The sequence below is a fragment of the Hylobates moloch genome, unplaced genomic scaffold (genome assembly GCF_009828535.3).
Source record: "Hylobates moloch isolate HMO894 unplaced genomic scaffold, HMol_V3 SCAFFOLD_1, whole genome shotgun sequence".
Lineage (NCBI taxonomy): Eukaryota > Metazoa > Chordata > Mammalia > Primates > Hylobatidae > Hylobates > Hylobates moloch.
This window is the reverse complement of record NW_026652276.1, coordinates 184366156-184383361: the sequence shown is the minus strand read 5'-3', so window position 1 is coordinate 184383361 and position 17206 is coordinate 184366156. Positions and strand designations below refer to the sequence as shown.

Sequence of the window (17206 nt, the reverse complement as noted above, 5' to 3'; positions counted from 1 at the left end):
TAAGATTAGCTATGAATAGCTACTGTACTCCAGGACAACACAGCAAGATCTCATCTCCCCAAAGACCATGGAAGCTGAGAGTCCAAAGAAGGAGGCTGACAAATTCATTTTCTTAGGAAGACACCCTTAATAAGGACTTACAAACAGAAGCTGTAGTTTTGGGAAGCCGTGAGACAAGATAGTGAATCCCTGCCTGATTGTTTGGTTTCTTATTTTAATTACAGGTAGATTAATAGCATTCCTATTTTCAGAGAGCATATAAGTTGGCTGAAGGCTTATACTACAAGGAAGTAGAAAGGGAGAAAGAGAGGAGAAGGGACAAAATATCAATAGCTAAGCGAATTTAGCATAGCCACTGATTTGAGGTCAATTTTATAAAATGGAGAAAATGTACACCCTTGTTTAATGTTGATTTTCCATGTCTTAATCAGGTCTCTGTTATTTTTTAATAATTTAGACATTGAGAAATAATTAAATTCTTGAAACTGGAGAAAAACTTTAGACAAGATAATTTGCTGATGAACCAATATGAATTATTTCCCATTATGTATCCAAAAAACAGACCAGTGGAAGGCCCACCCTCAAAGACCATATGAGTTATATGGATATAAACATAGTGAATTTTCAAAAACATCTAAAGATGAAGGGGTTAAAATGGAGTTTCTTCATGGGTAGAACATTTCGCATAGCATTTTAAGTATTGCACCTGTTCATTAGCTCTAGGGAGCAGGCATTTGCCTCTAGATAGCAGAATATGAGTGACTTTTTCTTGCTGTCACACTTTTTAAGGATTCTGTAATGAACCTTTATTACTTTGATAATCATCAAAGTGGTTTAGAAACCAATAATGAAAAAGTATGTGAGAAAATTAAGAGTGCAATGAAGTACATGTAAGCCTATGAAAAGAATGTTTCAGTTTCCTAAAGAAGGCTGTTACAACACAATTTTAGTTAAGAAAGTATTCACTACATATCTTCTGAGTTCCCATGCTTTGAGTGGAATCATGCTTTGAGTAGAATGGGAAAGGGTAAAGATATATGGAATGCACATGGTTAGCAAGGTATGTTGAATGTAAAACCTGGTGCAGAATCTCTTTAATTCTGTTATCATTCTGTGTGAGGTTTTCACAGAAACAGGACCCACTCTTTGGCTTCTTTTACAAGGGAAGAAGAGGACACATACTCCTTCCCAAGAGAAATGTGTGTGTACTTGCCAAAAACAAAACAAAAAAACACCCTGAAACCTCTCCCATTTCACTATGTAATTGCAGAATTATGTCACAGAAAAAAATAGAGAAAAACAGATCATTATCATAATTCTCTTAGGTATAGTTTTCCTTCATGGTAGAGTCAACTTCTGCTAGTGTGTAAAGAAATTACTTTGGAAATCACCATGAAAATCTTAGCAAAATGGAAAGTCCTAAAGCAAAGTATGTTTCTTGTCATTTTTAAAATTTTTTCAACTTGACTGTATTACTGATAATAGTGAAGAAAGCTATTCTATCCTATTCACACTCTTAGGAAAAAAGAAGCCTGTTATGAGTCCTAATGGCTTCATCATTAGCAGGAAGAGATAACAATAAAATTCTTAATTGCAACTTTTTTCATTGACTTGGAATGTCTTAATTTATTGTTGAGTTTTTTATGATGGAAGCTTTTTGAACTATGACGTGAGTGCCCTATCTCTTAGAGCATATCTTCCTTCAGCCATAAAGTCAAGTGTGCTGGGAAAACAATCCATATGCTTTTTCAGGCTGAAGAAGAAGAATGGAGCCAGCCCCTTTCTTGTTCCTTGGTGCACAGTGGAACACATCAAAGCAACAGGACAGGAGGGTGTCAAGGAATACTTGACCTCAGTATGGTGCTGATTATAACCATATAGTGCTGGGTACCATGCTAAGCATAATATGTTTCTTTAAGTATTTCCTCCAAGGAGTATTATTATCCCACTTTAAGAAATAGGAATATTGAGGCTTAGACAGGATAAATTACTTATCAGAATTTCCTGAGTGAAACCAGAGTTTAAATCCAGGATTATCTGACACCTGAAATCGATACCTTTAGTGACTCAGCCTGCTATCTAATCTCTTCCTAAACCAGCAGTTTCCATCACCAAGAGCTTTCCATTGGCCTGCAATTCATTGAATTTGAATTATTCCACCTGTTAATTGGCAGGTATTAAGTGCTTATAGGAGCATAGGCTACAGTAAAGTTTATTTTATAATTAAATTATTTAAATACTTTGAAATGACTACAGGACAGAGAAGAAAATTATAACAGGTTATAAATTTGCTTATGCCTAAAAAATTGAATACATGAGGTTTTATTCCATCTTGAATTTCTCATTAGTTTAATACCACTTCTACATCATTTGGTACATTATTAATTTTGCTGATTAACAAAAGAATTAATAACATTTAAGTGTATTGGAGTATGAGTGTCTCAGAACCTACCATTCAACAAACAGTAGCCTTTAGGCTCAACAACAGATTCTTAACTCCTCATTTCCAGGAAGGGTAGATTAATATTTAGAAATATATGTAACAGTCATCCACAGTGTTACAGATTTCCCCCGATAGGAATGAAAATTATGGTGTGACTTCTCCATATTGTGATATATCATGTTGGTCCTTTTTAAATATTTTTTTCTACCTAATGAATATAAACTTTGTAGAATGTTCAAGGCAGAAGCACTAATATTGTCTAATAGACTCTATTAAGGAATTCAAATCATAAGCTCCTATCTTCTTTGATATGAAATGTTAAAATCTTAAAAAGATTATCTGTATAACTTGTAACCGTTTCAGCAGCTTTGTAACTAAGCACTTACCTTATCACACAGCATTCCATATGTCACCCTGGATTCCTGCACACAACATACACACAAGGGGCCATATTTCATGAGTATTGCTTCACAAAATTGTACTGGTAGTGTTCTATGTTTTTGTAATTATGTTCTCTTTTTCCCTCCCCCACAGTTTATATTGGCCCGTCATGTCTCAAATTCTGTTCTGGCAGAGGACAGTGCACTAGACATGGTTGCAAGTAAGCATCTTAAAATAACACCTATGCTTCTCCTTTTTGATGTGTAACTTATGTATTGAAGTCACAAGTCATTTAATAACCTTTTTTAGGATTGGGGATCTTTTTAAGACAAAAAATTGGTTATTTCTAATAGAATTTAAGTGTAATTCAAATGTATTTTAAGTGAAAATTAATACATTTATATTAGGCTAAATTGTGGACAAATTTAGCGTTCCTCATGTGAATTTGTGAACAAATTGGAATTCCTCACAGCTTGGTGGCTCCCTTTCCTGCCTGTAGTTACATCCTTTTCCATAAACTTGTTCGGGTGTTCATGAGTCACATTGTAATTCCTAGCATGCTTTGTAAATTATTATAAAAATCAGTAATGACACGTAGATCCAATGCTAAAGGAAACTGGACTGGACCAAATTTAGCATATTTGATAAGCAAATTCATCATCTTTAAATATAACTTAAGAATCTTGTTTACTTTTGAAAATCATTTGGGTCTTTAATAAATTATAAAGTATTTTACAAAACAATGCTGTTGAGGCCGGGCGCGGTGGCTCACGCTTGTAATCCCAGCACTTTGGGAGGCCGAGGCGGGCGGATCACGAGGTCAGGAGATCGAGACCACGGTGAAACCCCGTCTCTACTAAAAAATATAAAAAATTAGCCGGGCGTGGTGGCGGGCGCCTGTAGTCCCAGCTACTCGGAGAGGCTGAGGCAGGAGAATGGCGTGAACCCGGGAGGCGGAGCTTGCAGTGAGCCGAGATTGCGCCACTGAACTCCAGCCTGGGTGACAGAGCAAGACTCTGTCTCAAAAAAAAAAAAAAAAAAAAAAAAAAAAATGCTGTTGAATATGAAGTCTGAAATTATACGTTAATAATGTAATATCTAATGACCACCAATGAATTATTTTATGTTTATACCAAAAATGGATATTCACATTTATTATGTCATTCTCATATTAATATTTAATTATAAAATATTCTGGGAATTTCTGAAACCACAGGCAATCTGTTATAAAGATAAGTTTTCAACAGCTGATCATCTAGTCTACTTTTTCTTGTCCCTCCAACAAAAAGAGTAATTAATTAGCTAATTAGTTAATGAGTAGGGAACTCATAAAAGAGCTTTGAACTTGGATCGTTTGAAAACTGTAGGCTCGGCACGGTGGCTCATGCCTGTAATCGCAGTACTTTGGGAGGCTGAGGCAGGTGGATCTCTTGAGGTCAGGAGTTCGAGACCAGACTGGCCAACATGATGAGACCCGATCTCTACTAAAAATACAAAAATTAGCCAGGCGTGGTGGCGTGCATCTGTAATCCCAGCTACTAGGGAGGCTGAGGCAGAAGAACCACTTGAACCCGCGAGGCAGAGGTTGCAGTGAGCCAAGATCGCTTCACTGCACTCCAGCCTAGGCGACAGAGTGAGACTCTATTTCAAAAAAAAAGAAAAAGAAAAAAAAAGAAATTGCACGTATGAGCCAAGCACTTGTTGACATTGAGATTAGTGTGGCTTTTTAACTTTCTAACTATATTTCCGTGAATTTAATTAACAAAGAGATCACATTGCTCGATGGAAATTTTTTATAAAGTATGTGAAGAATTGAAAAGTTTCCATCTATATTTCAAAACTGAATATGCATCCCTGTGTTTTCTAGTAAAACTACCAACTCCCATTCCAAAACAATGCTCATTAGATCTATGAAACATTGGCTGATATTTTCATCAAGTTGTTATGTGCATCCATTATCCATAATCAGACCATCTTCTTAGTGTATTTCAAATAAAATTAACATGAGGCCAGATGGTTTTGCAAATCCTGATGTTGTCCCAAAAAGTTTTGGGGGAAAAAATTACCTAAAATGACAACTGCTTTTATTTTCAAAAAATAGAAAGTGGTATTTCTAAAAAGACCTGTCTATAATTACAGTAGTTATACTTCAGGCTTCATTTTATGTGTATCATATTCCTCTTAGAATTAAGTGGTTTTATTAAGGCTACCATCTATACCACCCATGATGGATACAAACAGAAATCTAAATGGTAGCTTTATGCTTTTGGACATTGTTCTTTTTTGACACCATACATTCTTCCAAATAGTCATAGTCTTTTCCTCCTTCTGAGGTTTTAGAGAATATTTTCACCAGTTGGAACTGTAGTGTTTTTCCCTATTTCTAACAATGTTTTATGTAGTACTCATTAGCTTTGTTTGCTTACGGCTGGGCTAAAAATTTGACTACTACCTCCTTTTCCAGCAATGTGTACTTTTTCGAATTTGAGCAAAATTGCACAGAAAAGAAATGTATATGTAATACCACTTACTTCCTTTAAACAAATCATTGAATCTGGGACCTTTGCAACTTTCTATTTTTTTCTCCTCTTTACTCCGCCTCTCCCCCGCGTTTTACTGCTATTTGCTATCAAAATTCTACCCTCTCATGTTCCCTCTAACACTTTCTGGCCTGTGCACAATCCCAGGCCTGGTTCTCTAAATGGACAGTCTACTAACCTGATAAGCCCAACCCTGTTAGAGATGCTGATGAGGAGAGAGAGCATTAGAACCCTTTCTTCATGAGTGTCATCCATGTAGCTTAACAGTGGGATCTTTTTCCTGACATTACAGGGTGACTCTACTGCTAAATTTAAGCATGTGTGGATGGATCAGTAGGAGACATATTGGGAGTCAGGAGAGCCTCGTGTCATACCCGAAATCACCAATGTGTGTGACCTTGTTGTTTTGCTGAGAAACAAAGACTACAAAGTTTTTTGTTTTTTTAAAAAATTATTTTTAAAAAACTATTTTATCTTTATCAGCATTATATCTCAATTGAATAACCTTTGATTAAAAGCAGACTTTTAAAACGAGTAAATGGAAAGTGACTCCAATGTGAGTCATCTTTAAACGATCACCAGTTTCTCCCAGTCACTTGTCCTGAGAAGACACATTTAAGATACACAAAAATGTAATTGCCCTGAAATGCACTCTGGAATAGATAGTCTTGTTAAGGGAAATTAATTCCAATTCGTGACTGTGGTAAAACACATTCAGTTTCCTGACTTTAAAATGTGTTCAATTTAGCTGTTTTTAAAAATTCTTTTTGGGAAACAACTTGGCTATTCAGTCTAAGTCCATTAGACAACATGTGAAAGAAGGCTCATCCAGTAAATATTGGCTTTCCTTTCATCCCCTTATTAATGCTACTTAAGATACCAAAACAACCTTCAAACTTCATGCTACAGTAGTTCTTAGCATTTTAGGCTCCAACTTATTTGGTAATCTGATAAAACCTGTGGACCTTCTCCCCAGAAAATCCAATATACATAAAGCTGGGCATTTGATTTAGCATATTTTTAAATTCCATGGACTCCCTGAAAGGCCAGCATAGACCCAAGTCTCAGTAGTACTGCCAAAGAAGTATCCTGAGTCATGCCATAGTATCACTTCATTGGTACACTTGCTTTGTAAAGGCTTGTTTCAGACTTCAGCAAGCTTTGAATGCTCTCATGAGAATCCCCCACTCGAAAAGATACCAATTGAGCAACATTATAAATGTAGTGAGAAGGAAATAGCACAGTAAAAACAAAGAATTTGAAACTATTTCCTGATGAATAATCTCCTTAAAACATATGTTTCCATTGCTGATTCATCTGTGATGAGGTTTTCTCACTGATAGAAAACTTGCGGCACTCCTGTATATTCTAGTCAGCTAATATAAATACAGCACATTCTCACAGAGAAGCAAGCAGGTTGTTGGGGAGTGGGGAAAGGTTTGTTTCTCTTGAAGTGCTACTCATTTGGGAGAGTCCACTGAGAGGCAACACAGTTCTGCTAAGGACGTCTATCTAGGTCAAGGGTGTACACATTCCCTTTATACATTTGAAATAGTTAAAGATAGATTCATTTTCCAATAGTTTCTAAATATTTAAATTCCTATCACAAACATAACATGTATTTTAACATTAGTTCTTAGAAAAAATTTATTCTGGGTATCTTATTAGAAGTGCTTTATGCTGTTTCTTTTATAAATTTGATGAGCGTTATTATGAATAAAATTATACATAAACCTTTTACAGATATTTTAAGCTGGAAATGTGTATGAACATAGATGTATCTTAGATAAACTGCTGAATTACTGTTTTAATCGTAGGCTTTTTATGAAAGGGCTGTGCAAAGACTGTATTTGTCTGGAATATTTACAGTCAATTAGCCCTTATCAAGTCTTTAGATTCAGTAGTCTCCAAAGACTAATGAGCTTCATTTACCATTCAATCCAATCCTAGCCTCTGGACTTCTTCCTCCCCAAAGTAGATTTGAGAATCTCCGAAACAGCCAACAGTTTAAGATTTAATTTCACCATATTTCTTTCAGGTGTGACCCTGGATTTTCTGGTCCAGCTTGTGAGATGGCATCCCAGACATTCCCAATGTTTATTTCTGAAAGCTTTGGCAGTTCCAGGCTCTCCTCATACCATAACTTTTACTCTATCCGTGGTGCTGAAGTCAGCTTTGGTTGTGGTGTCTTGGCCAGCGGTAAGGCCCTGGTTTTCAACAAAGATGGGCGGCGTCAGCTAATTACATCCTTCCTTGACAGCTCACAATCCAGGTGAGTGAAGGCAGAGTAGAATACATATAAAAACCAGATACTAATGTTGAATTTAGTTATACTGTCAATTTTTATTTCTTATATTTTTTCTGATAGACATCTTCTCATTTTTAACTAGGGTTGGAGGGAGCTTACAGTTTATTGAGAGTTAATTTGCCCTAGTTTTTAGTAAATTAGGAGGCTCACCAATGACTTGGATATTAATGACTGACTAGGTTTTTAAAAATATGAAATGTTAGCATCAAAACTATGTTCTTAAGCCAAGAGCTAGTTAATTATTTATGTAGTTTATTTGACAGCTTGCAGAGGCTGATTAGATTTACTCTACAACTTCCCTTCCCCCAGTGTCTAATAAATAATGCAGTAAAGAAGTGATTGGCATTTTAAGTGTATGTACACAAGTACATAGTATACAAATGTGCATAAACATCCAGTTATATTTTTCTGGATCTATCGGTATATAAAATATGTATATCAACATGTACATAACTATCTACACATATTCATGCATCTCACAATGAAATTACTTACATTTCATAAAAGAGGGGTGAGTAGAAACATAATTTGGGAGTAGTTCACTTAAATCTGTTTGAAATTCTTTAAAGACCAAAATGAACATTATGATTAAAAATGTTTATGCATACGCTAATTATAGACAATTTCTGTCTAGATTTCTCCAGTTCACGCTGAGACTGGGGAGCAAATCTGTTCTGAGCACATGCAGAGCCCCTGACCAGCCTGGTGAAGGAGTTTTGTTGCATTATTCTTATGATAACGGGATAACTTGGAAACTCCTGGAGCATTATTCATATCTCAGCTATCATGAGCCCAGGTATGTTGGAAAGCATTTGGAAAAATGGTTGTAGAGTGAAATCTTCTCCTGGGGAAATCATAATTCAAATGGTATAAAATTCTAGATATTTTTCCATTGACAGATGGAGCGCACAAAGATTGATGTGTCTTGCAGTGAAAAACTACCAAGCCGACCCATCCATTTGTCCCACTGACTTCTGATCATTTGAAGGAATTTATTGTCATAGTTTTAAATATGCATCTAAGGGAAATATTTTGATGCTTATAAGCATCAAGAGAAAAGTAGGCTGGAGGCAGTGGCTCATGCTTGTAATCCCAGCAGTTTGGGAGGCTGAGGCAGGCGGATCACGAGGTCAGGAGATTGAGACCATCCTGGTCAACATGGTGAAACCCTGCCTCCACTAAAAATACGAAAAAGAAAGCTGGGTGTGGTGGTGCGCACCTGTAGTCCCAGCTACTCAGGAGGCTGAGGCAGGAGAATCGCTTGAACCCGGCAGGCAGAGATTGCAGTGAGCCAAGATTGCACCATTGTACTCCAGCCTGGTGACAGAGCGAGACTGTCTCAAAAAAAAAGAGAGAAAAGTAATTAACACTATTTTCCTTATTTAACTGTAATGTAAACTATTACACAGGATTATAATATGGCACTAAATTATAAATGCTGTTGATAAATACTAGTGATATATTTTAATATGTTGTAATAAATTATATGATATATATCATATAACCAATATGTTATTAATATTTACATGTAATATAGTTAAGTAATGAATACAAGGAAATTTTTTAGCATGTATAGTGTCTCTGGCAAAAATGGGGTGTTAGGGTTTATTTAAAGCCCTTTCTTCCGGCCATTTCTATTTTTCTTTAGTGTATCGTTTTCATCATATATAGTATCAGTTGTCAGATTTAAGTCTTACTTGAAGCTGGGCTATCTTTCAATGTTGGCAGAATAGTAACACCATTAGTGGTATAGTTTTAGGTGTCTGAAAGATCCCTTCCACTCCTAAACACTTACTGAGCTACTCACTGAAATTCCTTTAAAAATATCAAGGGACAAGGAGGATGGGGAAAGCTTAAAATTAAGGTTTAAAGTTAAAATTCCATCAGAGTAGTTGATACTGTGGCTTACATTCACAGTCACATATAAATGGACTAACATTCCATTTCACTTCCTGGAAGTATATTTTAATCATGAGGAGATGAGAAAGACAGAAGGATTTGGACACGAAAGTTTGCATTGGCACCCTGGAAAAAAGACAGGGTTAAGGAAAGTAGGAGAGAGGGGACTGAGGATATATTTTATATATTTTACCGTTTTGCCTAGAACTGCCCCCATATTTAAGTATTTGTGAATAGATGAGAACTTTTTATAGAAAATGAAGTAGCATGTAACAGAAAATGATTAACATCTATTATAACTTATAAATGTTATACATTATAAAATTTTAAGAATGCACCAGCTGTATTGGGTATTTTCCCTGTATAGGTAAAAATCTAGTGCTAAACTCAACTTTCTTACTGAATAGAGACACATGAATCCTAAAGAAACCTTTCATAGACTTTCCATAGTAACCATTAAAAGAAAATTAAACAAAAATCAAGGTAATGATGATGAAAGCATGAAGAAAATATCACCATCCTAAGTTAAGTTGGCCTAAAGCGCAATTTTTTCTAACAAAGATGGACAGCTGCAAAATTCAGTAATCAATCTATATCATGAAATTTAATTAATCTTTGTTGATATGAAAAATAATTACACATTTAATGTGCTATTGCAAAGGCGCGTTTAATCTTGCCTGCCATTTGACAGCAACATTTTTCTTCTAAGAATCAAGGTGGCTTTTCAGTGTTAGATATGTGCATGGCTTGAAAGATTAAGATCAAAGTGGAGTTTTTTTAAAAGGAGAACGTGGTAATGGTAGCAAAAACGCCTTAATTTTATATATATATATATATATATATATATATATTTATCTCTGTCCATTAGATTCTTCCTCCTGCCCCCTCTCTCTTACAAATACTAATAAAAGGTGACATGGCAGAAGGGGCAGTTGATATATTCTAGATAACAAATTATATTTTATGTGATAAATAATACAAACCATGTAAATTCTTCATAAGAAAGTTAAATATATCTTGATGCCTTTAGCCATTTGCTATATTTCCTTCAGTGTAAATTGCTGCCTGTAATTGTCGTGAATTCCATATTGCTTCTTTATGCCATGGTTGTTCAAAAATGAAGTGTGATTCATAAATTAGACATGCTAGTTGGCTAACCACTATTATTCCTCAACTATTTTAAATAATTTGCTTGCCTATGATTCATTCAGTAAATAAAAGAACTCTATCTGCTTATTATTAATAAAAATTTAATATATCTAAGTTAGTCTTTTAATTCAAACTGACTAGAATGTCATGTGAACTAATTGGTATTTTTATTAATTTAAAATTATGTATCACTGGTGAGACTAAAATTATCCTAGCTTTTCTTCTTAATTATAGGGCTTGTTTTTAATCTAAAATTACTATGAAGTCTAATCTTAGTTTATTTTTATGTCTCGATTATTATATTTGATCTCCTCTTTGTTCTATCATGTCATCCAATTCCATAGTGTATATCATTGTAAAACATGCTTTAAACAATTTGATCTTTATATTTGGTCTCCTCTTTGTTTCTATATGTCACCCAATTCAATAGTATGTATTACTATAAAACATTTTTTAAAAAAATCTATGAGGTTAGGACCTACAAACAAAAGGAAGATTGAGGCAGAAAGTTGACTTAAGTCTCTGCGTTCTCTTCTAGGAATATTCTGATCAGACAGTTCCACAGCTATTCTAACCAGCCACTATAATTTGCAAAGAGTGGTGAAATCATCAGGAACTCCCCCTACACCCAAAGATACGATGTAGAAGTTAAGAACAAGGCTCTAGAGCCAAGTTCCCCAGGTCCAAATCCTGGCATTAGCACTTGTAGTCTGCTTAACCTTAAAGAGATTATTTAACCTCCGTGTGCCTCTGTACTCACATCTCTATCAGGCATATATTTATAATACGTACTATGCAGCAAAAATTTGTTGAGTCCTTATTATGTGACAGATACTGCTCTAGGTACTAAGGCATAATAGTGAAAACCAGACAAAAAAGTTTTTGGCCCTTGCCATAAGAATAGCATTATTCTAATTTCACAGATAAAGCTGCTGAGACACATAGAAGCCAAGTGCTTTATCTGCAGTTGCAAAATCATTAACCATTAGGTGTCAGAGTGGGAACTCTGGCCCAAGAGTCTGATTACAGACCCGTAGTCTTAACACCTCTGCCATGAAAATATTGGTCCCTTCAGTCACTACTATCACATTCATATACACTATTTTCCTTAAAAGTTGCTTGAGAAATTCTAGTTTCCAGCTGTTATGTTAAAAAATAATAATTTATTTTCATCAGAGAGAATATTAACTGTTTTTATAATTAATATGAAGACAAATTTTAACTTTCTAATAACATAATGCTAAACAAATTAAATTATTAAATCAATGACTGATATCTTCATTGTTAAACCAGTTTAAATATAGTTTAGTTTCTTTCTATAAATTATGTAGTTTTATAAATATATGCATTTGTTTAATAAACAGATTCAAAAAATTAAAATGAAAATTAGTAAAATACTTAATTTAACAAAACCTGAGTCTTCTAATAAATTTACATGAAAAATTTTACAGATTTTAGAAAGTATTTAAAATTCATAAATGTATTATAGCTATGTATTTTTAGTTTAAGAAGTGTTTTTAGGGCCAGGCACAGTGGCCCACACCTGAAATCCCAGCACTTTGGGAGGCCGAGGCAGGCAGATCACAAGGTCAGGAGATCGAGACCATCCTGGCTAACACGGTGAAACTAAAAATACAAAAACTAGCTGGGTGTGGTGGCATGTGCCGGTAGTCCCAGCTACACAGGAGGCTGAGGCAGGAGAAACACTTGAACCTGGGAGGCAGGGGTTGCAATGAGCTGACATTGTGCCATTGCACTCCAGCCTGGGCGACAGCACAAGACTCCATCTCAAAAAAAAAAAAAAAAAAAATGTGTTTTTAAAGTTTTATTTCTGTATTTGCATATGGATTTTCCTTTATTTAGAAAATATGTTTTCTTCTATTGCAACATCCTACCAGTTCTGTACTGTTTGTATAATCAATGGTGATAGTCATGACAGTCTACCCCATATATCCATGTACAAATTATGTAAAGGAAAAATAGGTAATTATTTTTTAAATAACTTTCAATATGTAAGACAGCACATTCCCAAGAGGTGATTTAGCATGTTTCTTCACACAATAAAAATATGAAAGCCAATCCAATTTCTCAGTAGATTCAGCCTTAGATGTTGAAGTTTTAAAATAATTTCTTTCTAAGTTATTCAACTAGTCACCTGGCTTAGGAAGTTTTTATTTGCTCATTAGTTTAAAAAAAAAAAAAACTCAGCCCTTTCAGTGTGTCTTTACTGCAAGTACCTTTCCTGGTGTTTAATTGTACTTTGACGGTGACAAATGTTCCATTTGCCATTTGCTTCACATCTCACCTGTGTATGGATGCGATCAGCGTGGTACTGTGATTTATGGAGCTTTCAAGTAGATGTCATTGCAGTGGCAATTAATATATGGTTCCTGCTGCTGTGTACAATAATTGCTCCTGGAAATTAGATATTATTCTTAATTTTCTTCCCCATTTGTCAGATACAGGTTTATTGTCATAGCTGCCATGACACAGCAGATGACCTCACACACTATGCTAAACTCATGGGAATGAGGAAGTGTCCTGGTTCCAAACAGCCAAAACTGTAATATGTGTAACAAGCTGTCCAAGATCCTTTACTAGACTATGATGAATACTGTCACTTTGACCACCATGTTTATTGAGAGCTTTTTCAAAAGCAGATGAGTGAAAGCAAAGTTACATTTTGGGGTGTGTGTGGAAGACTTTGTTGGAAACAGACAGGAAACTGGACATATCAAAAAAAATGTTTATAATCATGGGAGAACTATTTCTTTAATACTATACTTCAGGGGAAAATCTATCCCACTATAAATATTTATGTTTTAAGATACCAAAATAATCTGAATTTTGACTTTTTTTTCCTCTAGGATAATCTCCGTAGAACTACCAGATGATGCAAGGCAGTTTGGAATTCAGTTCAGATGGTGGCAACCGTATCATTCTTCCCAGGGAGAAGATGTATGGGCTATTGATGAGATTATCATGACGTCTGTACTTTTCAACAGCATTAGTCTTGACTTTACCAATCTTGTGGAGGTCACTCAGTCTCTGGGATTCTACCTTGGAAATGTTCAGCCATACTGTGGCCACGACTGGACCCTTTGGTAAGGATTTCATCATTGTTATTGTTACAGTTTGCACTAGGAATTAGAACATGAGGATGATCTTCCAGTCTATTCAGCACTTAGTCATTTGTTGACAAGTATTTACTAAACAGGAACTACTTGAAAACAGAACTACTGTTTTCAGGTTGTTACAAGTATGTCTACACACCCTACTTGTATGTCTACAAGTAAAATGTCTTGGGAAAGAGGACCGAAAACAAAATACTGATAGATTTAAATAAACGTAAAATTTTCCCATATTTATTAATCTCAAATTTTAATTTCCCACAGTTACATATTTTTTTTAAAAAAAAAAAAACCTCTTCAAAAAGTGTTAGTAATTAAAATGACTACCATATTCCCCCTCAGAGGCCCATGGGGTTCATAATGAAACATGAAGTCACTCTAGTGACTTTTAATAACATTTATCATGAGTAGCTCTGTTTTCATGCTCTCTTATATAAGTCCCCAGAAGTATTTTTAGCCATGATTGGTTAACTAACATCTCCTTTTTAATCCATGTTATCAAACACTATTGGACCAGTGACTCATACAGTTAATGCCAGTGGGGTTTCAAAATTGTGGGATAGCCTAATTAACGTACCTTCATTTTTAGATTTTTCCTCCTGTGGTCATATGCGAATTTAATTATACAATAGTCAATAATTTAAAGATGATTAGTACTTCATGTACATCAGTAGGATAATACAACAGTGTTGAGTAGGGTCAGGAGCTGGCTACTTTACATAGGAAACTCCCAAGAGGCTTCTCGGAGAAAGCTACCTTTGTGTAGTTCACATGGTGGATATAACACATTCCACTGACTGGAAAGTGGGAGAACATGGAAGCTCCAGCCACATGAAGATCTGGAGGAAGAGAAATGCAACTACAGGAAACTTTGCGGTGCACACAGTTCCCCCAGGCGAGAGTGACCATGGCATGTTTAAGGACCAGGAAGGAGTCCAGTTGTCCTGGAGACCAGGTAGTGAGGTAGTGAGTGTCAAGGAAACCAAGAGATGTGCAGAGGCCAGATCTTTTAGGGTCTTCTAGGCCCAGAGATCCTGGACTTAAACACAGTCCTGGATGATTGCAAAACCCACAACCTTCACCACTGTGTATACTGCCCCTCTCTAGGTTCCTTTGGGACTGGAAATATGATTGAAGAATAATTTTCTAAGAGACTTTTATTTTGTATTGAGTCACGGTCAGACCAATTTAATTCCTTCAGATGAATTTCACTGAAAGCTATTCACCACTGTTGCCTCCAGAGAGCATATCATAAATGACCCATCAGTGACCTTATCATAATTAGAGGTAAATTTTACACACTATTGCACAGAAAATTACCTTTGATGGGACTTGTGCATGTATAGTCAGATCTCACACACAGCAGGCTAAAATTCTAGCATCAAAATGACAGCTAATGGAATGGAAGTACAGCTGGTCACTTTTGCTGCAAGCAGTCAAACTGGATAGAATGAAATTTCTAAATCTCTGTAAGACAAAGTAGGGAAGGTTATATTGCACATTTTCTTTCTGGTTTTTTTTTTTTTTTGAGACAGAGTTTCGTTCTTGTCACTCAGGCTGGAGTGCAATGGCACGATCTCAACTCACTGCAACTGCCGCCTCCCGGGCTCAAGCAACACATTTTCTATTTGATAGCCTCAGATGCTTGTTTTTACAGATGTTCTTTCTTAGCCCTGGAGACTTTAAAGAATATAAAGAATTAAAGCAAATAAAGTGTAAAGATGTAGAACAAAATGAGATTTCTTAGAATTTTATGCTACTGAACATTTAAATTGACCTGAATTGACAGTAATTCAAACTGATCATGTACCATAAACTATATCCTTCAAGTTTGTATAGAAGAGTTTTTTCCTAACACTTTTAATATAACAAAGAGTCATATCATGAATGCAAGTCCTGTATCATGTTTATTTTCATAAATAGTTAACATCTGCTCAGACAAATGCAAAAGTTGCTGAGCATTTTAACACTTGCATTGAATGCATGATAACAGCAGTTTAATTTCTGTGCTCTGATCAAAACCCTAAGAACAATATCCCTTCACACAAGTCTGATGAATATTCTTAACCCACCACCGCTTTAATTGGTGGAGATGCATTTACTTTGTGAAAGTACAAGCACAGTAATTATAGAAAAACCATAAGAAAACATAAATAATTGTACAATCCCCATGGGCACCTTGAGCAGCACCATAGGAGTTTTATTAACAACCACATGTGAGCAATCGATTTGACTTTCTGATCTTCTCTGAAACGAAAAGGAGTTGTCTTGGTTATGAAACAACAGAGAGTATACCCTGGTGGTGATAATGAGACTAGAGAAACACATTAACCACTTTAATAAGGACATGAAAAATGCTTGCTTCTCATTAAAATGAAACAACATGGAAGATCTCAAACTGTTCCTATTTTCTTAGCCAGTGAGTCAGAATAAACCCCTTTTAGTGACATTGTTTTCTCTCTGCTGCTGTTGAGGAATACATTGTCCAAGATTTAATGTGAATTCACCTTGGGGATGTTTTTCAGAAATACTTGTTACAATATTAAAATTAAAGTGATGATATTGACCAACTATTTATTTTAATCTCATAGTCCTAAAACAAGCTGTCGTTTTTTAAATGTAAAACCTTTGGAGCATATTGTCTTATTAAGTAAAAATTATTTAAACATATTTAAGTATGCAATCTCTGCCCTTCAATGACCTTGTTTCTCTCAAGGGAAATTTTGAAATATATATGTGGTCTTACAAATGGCTGGTGTTAAATTAATTATTGTTGGTTTTTCTCAGCTGTTCATTTGGTTCTCATTTTCTAACTCATGACTTTCCATGAGTGTAGACTGTCGTTACTCAGAGTGTTCTTCAGGGAAAACTTGGACAATTGCTTTTCCATTAGAAGAACTACAGTCAATATGCTATAAATCACTTTCCAGTATGTCATCCTAGAGCACTTTTTTCCAGTGGAGAAATGAATTGCTTTTAATTCTTTGAATACTTTCTTCCATACATAGTATCTGAACTCAGAACTTCTGTCTGCTTAGGTTCTAATATTCCTTAAAACCTCTTACATATATTTTAAGATCACTAAGGGAAAAATTCTAATTGAAGCTTATTAAATATTGCATCTAATACTATTAGTGATAATACCAAGGGAACATTAACATTCCTCTGCCCCATCTAATAAACCAGCTAGATACAACAGGTGTGAAGGAAATTGCTGTCATATTAAATATAGAGTTTGGGTTTTAAAATGTGTACAGTTGAGGCCAGGCACAGTGGCTCATGCCTGTAATCCCAGCACTTTGGGAGGCCGAGGCGGGCAGATCACCTAAGGCCAGGAATTCAAAGACCAGCCTGG

The 17206-nt window shown here is 35.4% G+C and overlaps 1 protein-coding gene across 4 annotated transcripts in view; it reads left to right on the top strand.

Annotated features, from left to right (window-relative positions):
* Nucleotides 1-17206, top strand: part of RELN (reelin) — a 543089-nt gene that overhangs the window by 365000 nt on the left and 160883 nt on the right. For all 4 annotated transcript variants that reach the window (XM_058425556.1, XM_032761303.2, XM_032761302.2 and 1 more), the window contains exons 17-20: nucleotides 2978-3044; nucleotides 7403-7636; nucleotides 8307-8468; nucleotides 13588-13824. In XM_058425556.1, the coding sequence (XP_058281539.1) occupies nucleotides 2978-3044; nucleotides 7403-7636; nucleotides 8307-8468; nucleotides 13588-13824 (700 nt within the window). The remainder of the gene's footprint in view (nucleotides 1-2977; nucleotides 3045-7402; nucleotides 7637-8306; nucleotides 8469-13587; nucleotides 13825-17206) is intronic.